Source organism: Diaphorina citri, unplaced genomic scaffold (genome assembly GCF_000475195.1).
Source record: "Diaphorina citri unplaced genomic scaffold, Diaci psyllid genome assembly version 1.1 scaffold313, whole genome shotgun sequence".
In the NCBI taxonomy this organism is placed as follows: Eukaryota; Metazoa; Arthropoda; class Insecta; order Hemiptera; family Psyllidae; genus Diaphorina; species Diaphorina citri.
In genome coordinates, this window is record NW_007377748.1 from 97037 (window position 1) to 112991 (window position 15955).

The following is a 15955-nucleotide window of genomic DNA, read 5'->3' on the forward strand; positions in this document are numbered from 1 at the left end:
ATCTTTTTTTTTTTCTTTCTCCTCCTTTTCTTTTTCTTTCTCCGGAAAAATTATGGGCACTGATAAAGCTGCTGGGTGTGGAGAAAAAAAAAGGAGAGACACTTTGAGAAGGATATCGCACAATGTGTGAAGAATGCACTTAAGTGTGTGAGAACCGAGAAATCATGTTTTGGGTTTAGTTTCATATAAGCTTAAACTACTGGCTCAGTATAGTAAAAATCTCACTTAAAAAAGGCCTTTTGTACCCCATAGGCCCAAATTCTGAGCAAATCCAATTCTTTAGATGTTTAGATGTTAACCGTATTTGTCAAATTTAGTCAAAAATAGACAAACCGTTCAGATATAATGCCAAAACAAATGGACTGGCAAAAAATAACTAAAGACCTGTTGAAACATCTACTATTTTTAATAAAAAAAGATAAGGGACCCACACCTCAGTATGCTGAAGTAAAGGTAATGCTGAATAATTGATGATCACTTGATCAGTCAAAATAGATACAGATATCAATCAACTCGTACTTTAAGAAAAAAATATACTTAAAAGTACCAACTTTTTAGTCAGAACACCCGAAAGCTCAAAACCAACTCACCTAAACCATTTGAGAAAGCAAGAAAAAAAAAAAAAAAACTTTTAGAAAAAATAGCAGAAAAAAGGGAAAATTCTTCTCTCTTAATAAAAGTTTTTAATTTCCCAGTAGACCTCCAGAAAGAAACACTGAGGAGGAGGGGAAGGAGGGAGAGAGAGAGAGGGGGGGAAAGAGAGGGGAAGGAGGAGGGGGAGGAGGGGAAAGAGAGAGAAAGAGAGGGGGGAAGAGACGGGGAAAAAAGAGATTACTGTTTAAGGAGCTAGAGAAAGGCCTATCTTCCACCTCCTTCTCATTAGAGGAGGGGAAACGGGGACATAGAAAGGGAGAGAGTGGTAGGAGAAGCCGAAGAGGTGGGGAGAGGACAGTTTAAAGGGGGGAGGTATAAAGCTGTTTTTAATGGTGGACAGGGAGAGTTCCAGGGGGGAGGGGGAAATGGGAAAAATATGGACAGGATTAACACGATTGTTAGGGTAAGGGCTGAAAATGAAGGACATTTAGGTATTTGTGCCCATGAAGGATTTTGAACCCAAATACCTTTTTTGGAGGATGTTGAAGATTTTTTTTAATCTTAACATTGCTCTGATCGCCTGCTCTTCTACTGGCATTCTTTGATTTCTTTCTTTAGTGAAATAACATGTACATTTAATTTCAGTAGGTATAATCACAGGGGGACCAACAACCAAACCAGACCAATCACGTGTCCTACATTTGGGCTGCCGACCGTAAACACTTTAAATTTCAAAGGATGTTTCACATAGCAAAATCCTGCCTCCCATACTCAAAACTCGCAAGTTGTACTGCGACAAAGGGGTTAGGTAGAAAGCGTGAGGAAGAGAAGATACCCTCTGGTTGAGGGGGGAGGGGATAAAACAAGGAGAAGAGAGAGAGAGAGAGAGAAGGAAAGTGGTATTAAACTTGTAGTTTCTTTTTTTCTTCTCTCTCTCTCTCTCTCCCTCTTTCTCTCTCTCTCTCTCTGGTCGTATGTAGGTTCTTATTCATATTGCCTTAGAGATAAACATTACTTATCTTTATTTCTCTCTCTCTCTCTTCTCGTTTTTTCTCTGGGTTATCTCTTTTTTACCGCCATTTTGAATTTAAAAATAAATACAAGGAACGTTGTTTCGTGGGTTTAAATCCTAAAATATGATATCAGGAGAGGTTTTTTTTTTCATCTAAAAGAAATATTAAGTCATAAATGTGATTTATCGTTATTAAAAAACAAGAAGTTGTTTTCTTCTTCTCCTTCTTCTTCTTTTTCATCTTCTTATGTCTGTAAAATGTATTAGGAATGAGATTTGATTTTTAAGAGAGAGAAAGAGAGAGCGAGCGAGAGAGAGAGAGAGAGAGAGAGAGAGAGAGAAAGAAGACAAAAAATGTTGAAGCTCACCAAACATACAGTCAACCTTACAAAAATTTCTCGTAGGTACTTACACATCAGATGAAGTCCTTTTAATGGTTACCTCATCAAATAGTCACTTGAACATTTTTAGAGATCATCAGAGATGTGATTTCCTTTTCTTTTCCATCAGAAATCGGTAAAGCTAAAGCCGTAGGTAGGTATTATAAAGCAGTGATTTTCCCTATCTTCAGGGCACCCTCTCATAATTAGCTGTTGACCCTGGGCACCCTGAACTCTCAAAGAGGGCTGATAACGCCTCCACCATTTTTTTTTTTTTTAAACTCTTTCCAGTCATAAATTAGATTTAAAATATGATATCAGGAGAGGTTTTTTTTCCATCTAAAAGAAATATTAAGTCATAAATGTGATTTATCTTTATTAAAAAACAAGAAGTTGTTTTTTACTTTTTTCTTCTTCTTCTTCTTCTTCTTCTTCTTCTTCTCTCGTCTTCTTCTTTACATATTACATAATCTTGGTCGGGAATGAGGTTTGAATTGGAAAGGAGAAAAAAAGAAAGGACAAAGAGAGGGTCTTATTTAAAGCAATAAAGCCCCATTAGAACATGAAGGTCTATTCTTACGATCTTCTCCTTCTTCTTCTTCTTCTTCTTCGCCTTCTCCCGTGTCGGCGTTTTTCGTCAGCCTCTCAATCAGCGCTAACTAGGGTGATTGCTTTGGGCTGACATTTGGTTTTGGCTACTATCGGCTACTCTGGCGACAATCAACCTCTCCAAAATTGCTCGTACACCCTCAAGTCAAGTGCTTAGGAAGGTCCTCTGCGGTTCAGGACGAGTGACAAATAGTCAATTGAACATTTTTAGATATCCGATTGAACTGACCATAATTTTGTGAATTTGCCATCACAAATCGTTAAAGCTAAAGCCATAACGTCACTTCATGTAGGTGGGTATTATAAAGCAGTGATTTTCATTATCTTCAGGCCACCCTCTCATAATTAGCTGTTGACCCTGGGGCACCCTGAGCTCTCAAAAAGGGCTGATAACGCCTCCATTTTCTTCTTTTTTTTTTACTCATTCCAGTCATAAATTAGATCGATAAGCCGAGAAAGCAAAAGACTTATCGTCTAATTACTTTATTAGATATCAAAAAGTAATTACCAATAGGCTTATCACAATTTATTGAGTTCTCTTGCCAGTTGGTTTGTTTTATCGGATAAAATGTGCTTTTTGTCCTACATAAAGAAGTAAGATAAGAAAAAGTTAGGAATGGATTTCTGGACAGCACAAGACTTTTTCACTCTTTCTTTCTTAGAAAAAGGCTCAGATTTTCTGAATCGAAGGAAGCTGGATTCAAAGAATTTAATCCATTACAAAGAAAATCCTTAAAAATTTTGTGACCTCCTTTTAAATTTACATGATTTAAACCTAGAATTGGAATATACCAATGTACATTTCAAAATGTTTTTAAACCTTTTATTTTCTTTCTATAGCCTTTATTTCGTCTTCCTTGTCTCTTTCGTTTTCTATAGATTTCCTCTAACATTATCTTTGTTTGATAACGCTCCATTGACTTTAATGTGTTTGAACTTTGCCTCATGAATGACATTACGATGTTATTGTTGTCTATTAGAAACTTTTCTCAGATTCAATTTATTTTTTTCTAAATTTCTTTACTTTCTAGCTGATACTTTTTTGCAGATACTTTCTTTGCGAACGAGATCATGGGATCGTTTGTCTTACAGCAAACAATACATAGAACTTTGAAATTTTTTGAAGAAACGGCAAGACTCAAAAGAAAGGTACAGTCAGTCCATTAACTCAGGGTCATCGGGGTTAAATGGCTCAGTAAATTGGCTCAATATTATTCAATAACCCATCAAAGGACATGGTAGGCCAGCTAAATGGCAAGGTGTCTTTACTTGCGATTAGCATTAAGACAACAAACTAATGCTAACAGTACACACTGCACTTTAATCGAATAAAGCAGAAACAGAAGCATTCTTGAAAGCTCTATGAAAAACGTAACTATTTCAAAACGTTAAAAAGCTTTTTGGCAAATTAGAAAAAAAGTCTTATCTCTTTCCCTCAAAGAACAATTTATTTTTTGGAATAAAAAACCCATTAGACAGTTGTATAGTTGGTGGTGAGCATTTTCTCTTGAAAAAGATTAAAAATATTAAACTTTCAAATGTTGATACTGTTCTCAAGATGTTTGAAAACAATGAGGTTTGTAAATGCAAACCAAACAGTCTAAACACTATTTAGCTGTGTTTGAAATTTGAGCTTTTTCTAGTTCTAAAGACAAACGAAAGTTGGGGTGTTTTTAAGAGAATTAATCCCTTGAGTATATCGTTTTATTGTTCAGGTTCAACGACACCTAGAAATTAAATGAAAGTGACTAGAATATCTATCTAGAGATTCTTTCGAAAAGTGTGGTCAGACTTGGTCTGGTAAAAGAGAACAAGGGGTGAAATCAGAAAGTGGTATTATTTAAGAGCTGAAATAAGAGCTGTCAACCATTGATAGCTGAAATTTTTTAGAATCAAATATCTTTCACCATAGGTATGTAGTAAGTATCTCTAATGTTTTGACTACCTAATCTATTCAGCCGCTTTTGTTCTTTTCCCAATATCCAATAGCGCTTCAAAATTAAACAAAAAATTCCTTTGACAATAGAAGAAGTTGAAATGGCAGCACATTTTTCCAATCACGTATCGCTCCTAAATCGAAGCATTCTTGAAAGCTCTATGAAAAACGTAACTATTTCAAAACGTTAAAAAGCTTTTTGGCAAATTAGAAAAAAAGTCTTATCTCTTTCCCTCAAAGAACAATTTATTTTTTGGAATAAAAAACCCATTAGACAGTTGTATAGTTGGTGGTGAGCATTTTCTCTTGAAAAAGATTAAAAATATTAAACTTTCAAATGTTGATACTGTTCTCAAGATGTTTGAAAACAATGAGGTTTGTAAATGCAAACTAAACAGTCTAAACACTATTTAGCTGTGTTTGAAATTTGAGCTTTTTCTAGTTCTAAAGACAAACGAAAGTTGAGGTGTTTTTAAGAGAATTAATCCCTTGAGAGAATTGTTTTATTGTTTAGGTTCAATGACACCAAGAACAGTAGAAGTTGAAAGGGACAAGAATATCTAGAGATCCTTTCGAAAAGTGTGGTCAGACCTGGTCTGGCAAATGAGACCAAAGAATGAAATGAGAAAGTGGAATAATTTAGGAGCTGAAAAAGGAGCTGCCCATCATTAAGAGCTGAAATTTTTTAGAATCAAATATCTTTCACCATAGGTATTAGGTATGTAGTAAGTAGGTATCTCTAATGTTTTGACTACCCAATCTATTCAGCCGCTTTTGTTCTTTTCCCAATATCCAATAACGCTTCAAAATTAAACAAAAAATTCCTTTGACAATAGAAGAAGTTGAAATGGCAGCACATTTTTCCAATCACGTATCGCTCCTAAATCGTCATCAGTCGATGAAGGAAAGCAATATGGGCAAAACTTCCCTCAGCAATATTGCTGCTATTACTGATGGCGTTGGTAATGATGCTTATAATAATACTAACCATAATGGTGAGGCTGGTAAAGAGAACACTAGAAGCATGTTGAAAATATTTCAAGAAAGAGAAAATAGACGGCCTGTGTCTATTAAGGTGTGTCCACACATAGTCGACCGGCCGTCGATCGACATCGATTCACAATAAATTCACATTGATTGACGGCCGATCGACGGCCGCCGACAATGTGTGGACACACCTTTATAGCAACCAAATAAAATAGTCTCTGGGAATTAACCGACATACCATTTTCTGTACCTCCAATCAGCTTAATCGAGGGAAAAGTCTTCCAGGAGTACTAGGGCGATATTATGCTTACTTTTTAACAACGGTATTATAGCTGTTTTTTGGACGAATAAACGCAAAATATTTTCGAACTCTTGACGTTCGCTTACCTCCCGCTCCAATCTCGGTAGATCTCTCAAACACACTCATACCACCATTCTATAATCTCCCTGCTATCGAACCAGCAACTTTTTAGTTAGAAAACCACGGGTCAACAATTTCAAGAGCCGCTTTCGCTTCATCAGTAGACACCATCACGTTTTCAAGTCCCTGTAAAACGTCTTTTATTATTGCTGCAGCCTTCCTTTCTTTCTTCTACTTCTCTTATTTTTTCCTTTACCTTCTTCTTCAATGTCTTCTACTTCCTCTCCACCTAGTTCTTTCTTATCACGAATTCTTCTTACCTCTTGTTCTGTGTTCTTCTGTTTTCCACGTTCTTGAGAAAGCTCTTCTACTTCTTCCTTTGCTCCTCACATTCTTTTCCTGCTCCTTAACTCCTTTTCCCTCCATTCCCTCTTTTTTCTTGTGTTTTTCCTTTAGTTTCTTTAATTCTTATCCCTCTTCTTCGAATTCTTCTTCTTACCCTGCTGTCTGTTCTTTTGTTCCCCTCTTCTCCACCTCGTTTCTATTGTGCTACGCTGTTGGAATTTTGATTAAAAGCATCTCTATTCTCTAGCAAGCTCTTGGTGAACATATTTTATGAATTCTTTATGTTCGTTTCTACCCAAGATGTTTTTTCCTATTTTGTCTTTCACGTTTTTCTTGTTCTCGCTTTGCAGCATCGTCTGGTGGTTCTTCTTCTTCTCCTTCTTCTTCCTAAATTGTCTTTTATAGAATTTCTGAGGTATGCATATAACATCCTCATTCCAACTACTTCTTAAGTTATGTAGAAGTTCAAGCAGAACTTATTAGTTGCATATTTATGTATTGACATTTACAAATCACAATGCAAGAGATGTATTTCAAGGGCAGAAGAATAATGAAAGTGCAAGTCTGCAAGTTTTAGGATTTGTTTGGGTTACCCATGAACCCATCCAAAAGTCATTCCTCAAGTCACATTCCCCTTTCCCAGCACTGCATGACAGCAATGACAAGAAAGAGGAAGACCCTCTTCAAAACTAACAATCTTGCAATTTTGTCTACTCGTGCTTTTTCGACCGTCTCCCCATTTCCTTCTCCACCTCTTCCTTCGTCTCCAACTCCATCTATTCCTCCATATCCTTCTTCTCGTTCATATACTCCTCCTCCTCCTCCTCCTCCTCCTCCTCCTCCTCCTCATAAAACCAGCATTTTATCGCCACCTCAGCACTATCATTTCAGCCACTGAATTTGCCCTCTGTGTCGACAAGGTTAAAGGGTGTTTGTCTTGTCACCACTATTTGGGAAGCTATTGAGATTTTTTTTATGACTTTATGGGCCACTCGAATGTGTTTTTATTGCCCTAATGGTTTTATGACGGCTTGTTAGCACACTTTGTGTCAAATAGACAAGTTGTGAGAATTGTGGAAGGTTTTTATTGCTTTTAATTATTTTATTGTTGTTTGTTGGTTGGATCTTTCTTTCTTCCTTTCTCTCTCTCTCTCTCTCTCTGTCTCCTAATTTTCGATGTTATTCTAATATTCTTTTGCTATTTCTTCTTGTACAAGTCAAGAATTTCGACAATCGACGATACTAGACTTACCCAAACCCTATAATACGTATATATCTACATGATGAATGATTTTGTTTACTTTTCTAATATTTACTTATTTCTCTATTCTATATTCCCAATACTCTTTTTTTAGTCTCTTTCCCTTTTAGAGCTCTATCATATAGGTACCTACACAAAATTCATCTGCTAAAAATACCTAGTTCTAAAGCAGATGTTTCCCTAAAACGTACAAGAACACTACCTAACTGTTTCATTATAGTTTTATAGTTTCCTTGAAAGCAACTTCTCTCCCGCCGAAAAGCTGTCTTGAAAAATTTACGAGTTATGTTATTTTGGGGAGGTCTTTTAGAGCGTGCGACACTGACATGACTGTCAGAATGCACTCCCCAACTCCCACCCAATAAATCAAGATGAAAAGAACGTCCCCACAAAATGGGTATGCTTTTGACATTTAAACATTTTTCTTCTTCTTCTTCTTCTTCTTCTTAATGAAATTTTTTGAATGTTGTGATGGATGGGGACATTACTTTGATCTATGTCTTCCTACAGACATAATGTGTTTGCCAAAATATTACTATGTTTATTATAGTTTAGGAATTCTACTAATGGTTTTTGTAATATCTACATATTTTGAGGGAGGTATTTATTCTTTTTTTTTTTGTGCCAAGAAATGATATGTTGCCTGCTTCATTATTTTCATTCATTCTTGTTCATTTCTCCTATTTCATTCTCTTTTATTCCTCCTTCTACTTGGCATTTGTTTTGTTCGTTTCCATTCAAAATGTTCCTTGGATTCCTTTTCTTTTGAGGCAAACATAAAAATTTACCCAGTAAATCAAGCAACCTGGTCAAAAATTTCGATATTTACCCTAAATACCTATCCGAGTAAAAATTGTCAAGATCATTAGGTAGGTAATTATTATATTAATAATAATCACGAATCAGGCTATTTTTTTTTTTTTTTTTTTTTAAGTTAGGAAGTTTCGGTATTCTGAGTTTTCGATCTTCACAAATTCTGGAAATACAAAAAAGGATCTACCATTAAAAGGAGAGATTGTTTCTTGTTTAATCATCTTCCAAGAATGGGTACATGTTCGAAACTATGGTTTCTAAAGGACTATTCTACTATAAGACTTCTTTGCCCTGTTCCAGCTTTTTTCAGGGCTCTAATCCCTCGATAGGGCTCTTTAACATGTTAATAAATGGCGTTCGTACTTGTGACAGACAGCTTTATTTCGTGAGAAGTGTGAGAGTGAGAACAACCCTCAAGCAAAATGGACAGCAAGGGTCCCATAATATTCAAGTCCACACAGATTATTAAAAAACGTGTTCATAGCACATTTGTATTTATATATTTACTACTATACGTGTTCATAGCACATTTAATTCAATAAAATAAAAAAAATGCATATCAACTGCATACTCGTAAATTGTGCATGTGCAGGATGCAGTTTTTAATTAAGATCTCATTGTCTGTGCGGTAATGCATTTGTGGTCAGACATTTTGTCCCATGTCCGTTATCCTGTAATAATGGACATTTTTTCCCTTCCTTTTTACTGATTTTCTATCAGCTTTTTAATCAAGTTGGTTTTTTTTCTAAATTTCTTTACTTTCTAGCTCTACTTTTTTGCAGATACTTTCTTTGCGAATGAGATCATGGGATCGTTTGTCTTACAGCAAACAATACAAACATGGAACTTTGAAATTTTTTGAAGAAACGGCAAGACACAAAAGAGAGGTACAGTCAGTCCATTAACTCAGGGTCATCGGGGTTAAATGACTCAGTAAATTGGCTCAATATTGTTCAATAACCCATCAAAGGACATGGTAGGCCAGCTAAATGGCAAGGTGTCTTTACTTGCGATTAGCATTAAGACAACAAACTAATGCTAATAATTCTACTTTTTTTCTGCTGGCCAAACGAGTTTTCTATTAGGTTTTCCTATTTTTTATAGCGATTTAGTGTGATCTAGATATGAATTATGTGGTTTTTAGGGACCCTCGGTTTTCAAATTGGCTTCTATTTTCTACATTCCACATCTGTTAACAATTCTATAATCTACATGAAAGTAAAAAAAAAAAAATTATCTATCTTAGTTAGCTTGGGAGGTATCTGAAATTTTTTTCAACACATCGGCGTATGATGTGATGTCTAAAAATGAAATTTCGTATGTTTTAAATCAACAACAAAGGCCCTGAATTCGTGGAAAATGAAATGGTTTAAAAAATTGTCTTTAAAACTCTATACAAAACGCATTAAAAAAACAATCTTAACTCTTTTTTTTTCCATTCTCTTCCCATTTACACAATGTCCTCTTGTCCCATGGCGTTCTTTCACAGTTTATTTATGACCCAATTAAATTTTAATTTCTAAAATAATTCCTTTACCAGCGGGGAGACTCGAACCTTTTGATTTACAATTAAATTAAGGACTGACTCACCATTTTTTCACCATCAGTTGAATCCAATCGATGGGAATATCTTTTACCATTTTGGAACCTAATAACTTAATTTTATGTTGAGAATATCGAGAAACCAATTTAGCGTGAAATTTGATGACTAACCTACTAAATTTTTGGGTTAAGTTAGGTATTAAGGTAGCCTTATCCTACTATGACAAGAAAAACTTTCTAATCTTTTTTTTTGCTGGGGGTTTAATATATTAACTGAGGCCTATGAATCGGCTATTATCTTATACCATACTTTAATACTCACCACTGAGATGACGATCAGAACGTCTGACAGACCTAGGTCTGTTGACAGAACGAAATTGGCAGAAAAACCTTGAGACAGGTCTATCAGACCGTCTGAGAAGCTTTTTCCCCCACACATGTGCCGAGGATTTCAGTCTGACAGATGATCTGAGTGTAAATGGTTGACATTAATACCCTAATGGACAAAACTTGGGCCCAGACGGTTATCCTCGACATTGCCATGCCAATTCAGTTAGCATGGAGGGTAGAGAGAGCGTTTATCTTGTAAGCGTTATATAGCGGGCTCAATTCCCGTCCGGAGACAACTTCATAGATTCTACGAATCTAGTAATCCCATACAGCCAGCCTAGTTAGCTTAATTGGTAGTGCGTCTGCCTTGTAAGCGCTAGGCCGCGGGTTCGATTCCCGCCCGGGGCGGATTTTATCTTTTAGAATACTCAAACCATAGATCAATACAAGGTCAATACAAGACTTTTTTACTCTATGTATATGAACATATGCCCTAAAATGCTTCCTAACCGAGATATCGAGCAAAAAGTGCAAAAGTTCGGTTTGCTCTATTTTTCTTACTAATGATACCTACTCACCTTTTATTTAGGAGGTTGGAATGAAAATAAAACAGTCGGAGGCCGTACATCTAATAATAAAACCGAGATATTGGGACAAGTTCTCTTGTAGGAAGACAGTTGATCTTGGATTGAAACAAAGCCTGTGTAGTGGCCCTGCTCAACTCTGGTGTAGTGAATTTTGAGCATTCTGGCTTGAATAAAATTAAATTAGCATACCCAAAGCTCCACAGGCACGGATTTATGATAACAGCTTTTGATCGATATCTTGGTTAGGAAGCATTTTAGGACATATGTTCATAGAGTAAAAAAGTCTTGTATTGACCTCCTGGATCTATGGTTTGCGTATTCTGAAAAAAATTCCGACCACCCTGTATACATTATTATGTTAATTATGTATTAGTATTATTACTTTTTTTTTTCTCAACAGGTTTGATCGAAGAGAGAAGAAAGACAGGAAGAGGGGAAAGATAGCCATTCTGAGAGCAAACATTATCTGTTCAGGATGTCATGAGAATTGAACCTGGGGCCTAGCACTTACAGGGCAGATGCACTACTCTCCAAGTTAACTAGGCTGGCTCTATATTTGTTTAATCTTAACATTTTTCCCATGTGTGTTCCATGTTTAATATTTACATTTCCCTGTGTTTGTTTCATGTTCTAGTGAATGAATGGAAGGAGCATTACAAGCAGACTGTCCTAGGAATGCCACATCTGGTCAGCTTTGGTTCTCACTTCTTTCTGGATTTATGATAACGGCTTTTGATTGATATCTTGGTTAGGAAGCATTTTAGGACATATGTTCATAGAGTAAAAAAGTCTTGTATTGACCTTCTGGATCTATGATTTGCGTATTCTGAAAAAAATTCCGACCACCCTGTATACATTATTATGTATTAGTGTTATTACTTTTTTTTTCTCAAGAGGTTTGATAGAAGGATCTGCAACTGCCACAGTCTTATTGTCCCAAAATCGAAGAGAGAAGAAAGACAGGAAGAGGGGAAAGATAGCCATTCTGAGAGCAAACATTATCTGTTCAGGATGTCATGACATAAGAATTGAACCTGGGGCCTAGCACTTACAAGGCAGACACACTACCCTCCAAGTTAACTAGGCTGGCTCTATATTTGTTTAATCTTAACATTTTTCCCATCTGTGTTCCATGTTTAATTTTTCCATTTCCCTGTGTTTGTTTCATATTCTAGTGAATGAATGGAAGGAGCATTACAAGCAGACTGTCCTAGGAATGCCACATCTGGTCAGCTTTGGTTCTCACTTCTTTCACGAGAAGTTGAGATTCCTCGTACTACCACGCTACGGGTGTGATGTTCAGAAGAAATTCTATGAGTTTGGAAGACGCTTCCATCCCAAGACTGCATTTACTTTGTGTTACTATATTGTAAGTATAACACTGTAACTCGTAACTTAGTTTTATACGAGTTTGGAAGGCGATTCCATCCCAAGACTGCATTTACTTTGTGTTACTATATTGTAAGTACACATTTTAAAAGAATAAACAAGACAATCATTCTCCTGAGCTAAAACTCTGTTTAAGGGTTTTGTTTGTCTCTCTTCCCAATAATAAAAAAGATGTGTATTTCATCATCATTTTTATTTCATAACAACAAAACAACTGCTACATTAGACTTATTTTGTTCTGTGTCATGGCCATCTCGTAGCATGTCTCTCATCAGATGGGCCAGAAGAGACAATACTTCCCATGTAGGTGCTGGGTCAACACAAAAACACAACAAGAAAGAACTTGTTGAAACATTTGCAATCAAATATGAGATTTCTTTTGTTTCTTTGTTTCAATCAGGAATCAGGGCATTTAAAGCAAGAGCTTTTGCATGGCAAGTAAGTGCATTACTAACAGTGTCCCATTCAATGACTTCCATTTTCTCCATTTTTATTTTCAGATTGACATTCTAGAGTACATTCACTCTCACGGCTACGTGCATAACGATATGAAAGCATCGAACCTGGTGCTAGGGTGTCCACCTGGAGAGCGCGAGAAAGAGCTAGAGAGAGAGAGAGAGAGAGAAAGGGAACAAATCTTGTAAATGTGTGTATTTATTTATTTTTTTAAGGTGCTTCTTTCTCTACGTATCTTGTATAATAGAAGAAGAAAGAAAAAAGGGTAATATCCACGGCAGTAGAGAGCATGTTATGCTCTCTCACTCACTCTACCATGAATTTATGCTCGCTCGCTCTCTCTCTCTCTCTCTCTCTCTCTCTCTCTCTCTCTAAGTTAGGTAAGGTAGCTCCTGAGATTAGATATTTTTACATACCTAATTAATTTTTACTTTCTATTACTACAGTATAGCGGAGCTATACTAGTAATGAAAGTAATTTAATATAGACTTCATACTTCATAGGTGTTGCGTCGGTTGACGAAAAACCTTAGCTATACCCATATCAGTGACTTTAAACCCCTATCAAGCAAAATGGAATGACGGATTCTCAAGCGAATTGGACAGCATTAAAAGCAGAAAAGAACCACCATCCATAAGGCAATTCCCCTTATGGATGGTTCTTTTCTGCCTAATGCTGTCCAATAGTTAAATATGTATTTAAAACAATCAACTCAATATATAAAACATCTCATCTAACGACGAGCCCATTGCCCATTGGCAGTGTTCCCATAGCCGCTGCAGAGTTCCCATGCTGAATCGCAAGAGATATTCTCTGCGTGAGAAATGCAGCAGTCCAATTGCTTACTCCTATCAGTTCGCAATTAATTAATAAAATTGTGTATTTTGTGTTTTTTCAGATTCTTACTGTAACCATCTAAAATGACTGGTAGCCAGCAACGATGGCACGTTGAATGTACGAGCTCCTAATGGATCATTGAAGTTAAGCAACGTTGCACCTGGTTGGTATCCGGATGAGTGACCATCTGGACAATCACCTGGTGGCTTTCCCTGATTTTCTCTAGCTCTGTTTTCGATCCAATAGACAAAGTCATAAATGATGTGCAATAGAAGACAATAGGTACCTAACCGATGAAAAGATCCAACTTTTATACAAAGATAAACCATCTTCATAGGGAATTTACTGCAATCTTCCTCCCGCAAAAAGATAACGAAAATCCCTTTGAAATTTTCATTTTCGCTGTAATTTTTACCCGATTTTTTCCTTAAAAAAAGAAGAAGGAAAAAATCCAAGAAAAAAAAAAAGAAACAATATTCTTTTTTCCTTCAAAAGATTAAGAATGAGAAAAAGAAAAGGCGAAGTAGAAAAAGAAAAAAAACCCCCGGGAGATAAAAATAAAAAAATAGAAACATTGAAAGGGCGATAATACTTAGATTCTATTGGCTGTTACCATGGCAACTGTCGTTATGGCTGCTGTTAGATGGCCCTAATAAATCAACAGTGAGCGTCGGGAGAGCGCGAGAAAGAGCTAGAGAGAGAGAGAGAGAGAGAAAGGGAACAAATCTTGTAAATGTGTGTATATTTATTTATTTTTTTAAGGTGCTTCTTTCTCTACGTATCTTGTATAATAGAAGAAGAAAGAGAAAAGGGTAATATCCACGGCAGTAGAGAGCATGTTATGCTGTTATGCTCTCTCACTCTCTCTACCATGAATTTATGCTTTCTCTCTCTCTCTCTCTCTCTCTCTCGGGCGAAGTTATTGATAACTCAATTAAGTTACATGCAACGCACTCCTAACTTATCGAGTCCTTCTTCTACTTCCTCTCCACCTAGTTCTTTCTTATCACGAATTCTTCTTACCTCTTGTTCTGTGTTCTTTTCTTCTGTTTTCCACGTTCTTGAGAAAGCTCTTCTACTTCTTCCTTTGCTCCTCACATTCTTTTCCTGCTTCTTAACTCCTTTTCCCTCCATTCCCTCTTTTTGCTCGTTTTTTCCTTTAGTTTCTTTAATTCTTATCCCTCTTCCTCGAATTCTTCTTCTTACCCTGCTGTCTGTTCTTTTGTTCCCCTCTTCTCCACCTCGTTTCTATTGTGCTACGCTGTTGGAATTTTGATTAAAAGCATCTCTATTCTCTAGCAAGCTCTTGGTGAACATATTTTATGAATTCTTTATGTTCGTTTATATCCAAGATGTTTTTTCCTATTTTGTCTTTCACGTTTTTCTTGTTCTCGCTTTGCAGCATCGTCTGGTAGTTCTTCTTCTTCCTCTTCCTAAATTGTCTTTTATAGAATTTCTGAGGTATGCATACAACATCCTCATTCCAACTACTTCTTAAGTTATGTAGAAGTTGAAGCAGAACTTATTAGTTGCATATTTATGTATTTCAAGGGCAGAAGAATAATGAAATTGCAAGTCTGCAAGTTTTAGGATTTGTTTGGGTTACCCATGAACCCATCCAAAAGTCATTCCTCAAATCACATTCCCCTTTCCCAGCACTGCATGACAGCAATGACAAGAAAGAGGAAGACCCTCTTCAAAACTAACAATCTTGCAATTTTGTCTGCGAAGTTATTGATAACTCAATTAAGTTACATGCAATGCACTCCTAACTTATCGAGTTGTTGGGGAGGGTAATTTATAGACTAGAACTAATGGGTCTATTATTAGGTTTCACGTTTGTGTCCTCTCGGTTGATAACGGGTTAATATATCTTCTGCGGAACGGGCAACCTCCGTGGCCGAGTGGATATCACACTAGGCTTGCACACCGGAGGTCCCGGGTTCGATTCCCGGCGGGGTCGAAGTTTTTTCGGCTCTGTGCTTGGAGTTCGAGGTGCACTCATGCACCCTCGTGAGACAAAGTGGGAAAGTCTGCTTAACCACAAGTTATTTCATGAATCCTCTGCAAAGCGGATAATAAGTAGGTACCTGTAGCAGATAAAATTGGAATAATTTGAGATTTGGTAAGCTGCCCTCTGAGCCTGAGCCTTAATAGCATGTTGGAATTTTGAATTCAATTACCTAAAAAAAGGAGCTTATTCCGAGACTTTTCAGTATACAAAGTTGATTCCCAGAAAATTGTATTCCATGTCAGCGAGATCCGAAAGAACGCACTAGAGTTGAGCGAAGTTAAGCGTGGTCAACACCTGGATGGCTGCGTCACAAAGGACACTGGCACTGGATGAATTCCAGGTAAAACGCGCCTTAAGACGGACCCAGTAAGAGTTATCTAAGATCACACTTTACACAACACAACCCATTCCAGCACCGTGAAATTATTAAGTTATCGAATGAACATTAATAAATACATTATGTAAATAAATACATTATGAACATTAACGAAAATAAATATCG

The 15955-nt window shown here is 36.6% G+C and overlaps 1 protein-coding gene across 1 annotated transcript; it reads left to right on the plus strand.

Annotated features, from left to right (window-relative positions):
- The first annotated feature begins 5444 nt into the window (after positions 1-5444).
- Positions 5445-13513, plus strand: LOC103507434 (serine/threonine-protein kinase VRK1-like). Its single transcript, XM_008471905.1, has 4 exons — positions 5445-5535; positions 11933-12126; positions 12647-12747; positions 13501-13513. Exons 1-4 carry the CDS (start codon positions 5445-5447, stop codon positions 13511-13513), a joined length of 399 nt encoding a protein of 132 aa, XP_008470127.1.
- The last annotated feature ends 2442 nt before the right edge of the window (positions 13514-15955 follow it).

What these genes read in the sequence shown, in the direction of transcription:
- LOC103507434 (XM_008471905.1), top strand. Translation starts at nt 5,445, where the DNA reads ATGGGCAAAACTTCCCTCAGCAATATTGCTGCTATTACTGATGGCGTT. An exon ending in TAACCATAATGGTGAGGCTG is followed by an intron (nt 5,536 to 11,932) that starts GTAAAGAGAACA and finishes TTCATATTCTAG; the next exon opens with TGAATGAATGGAAGGAGCAT. An exon ending in TTACTTTGTGTTACTATATT is followed by an intron (nt 12,127 to 12,646) that starts GTAAGTATAACA and finishes TTTTATTTTCAG; the next exon opens with ATTGACATTCTAGAGTACAT.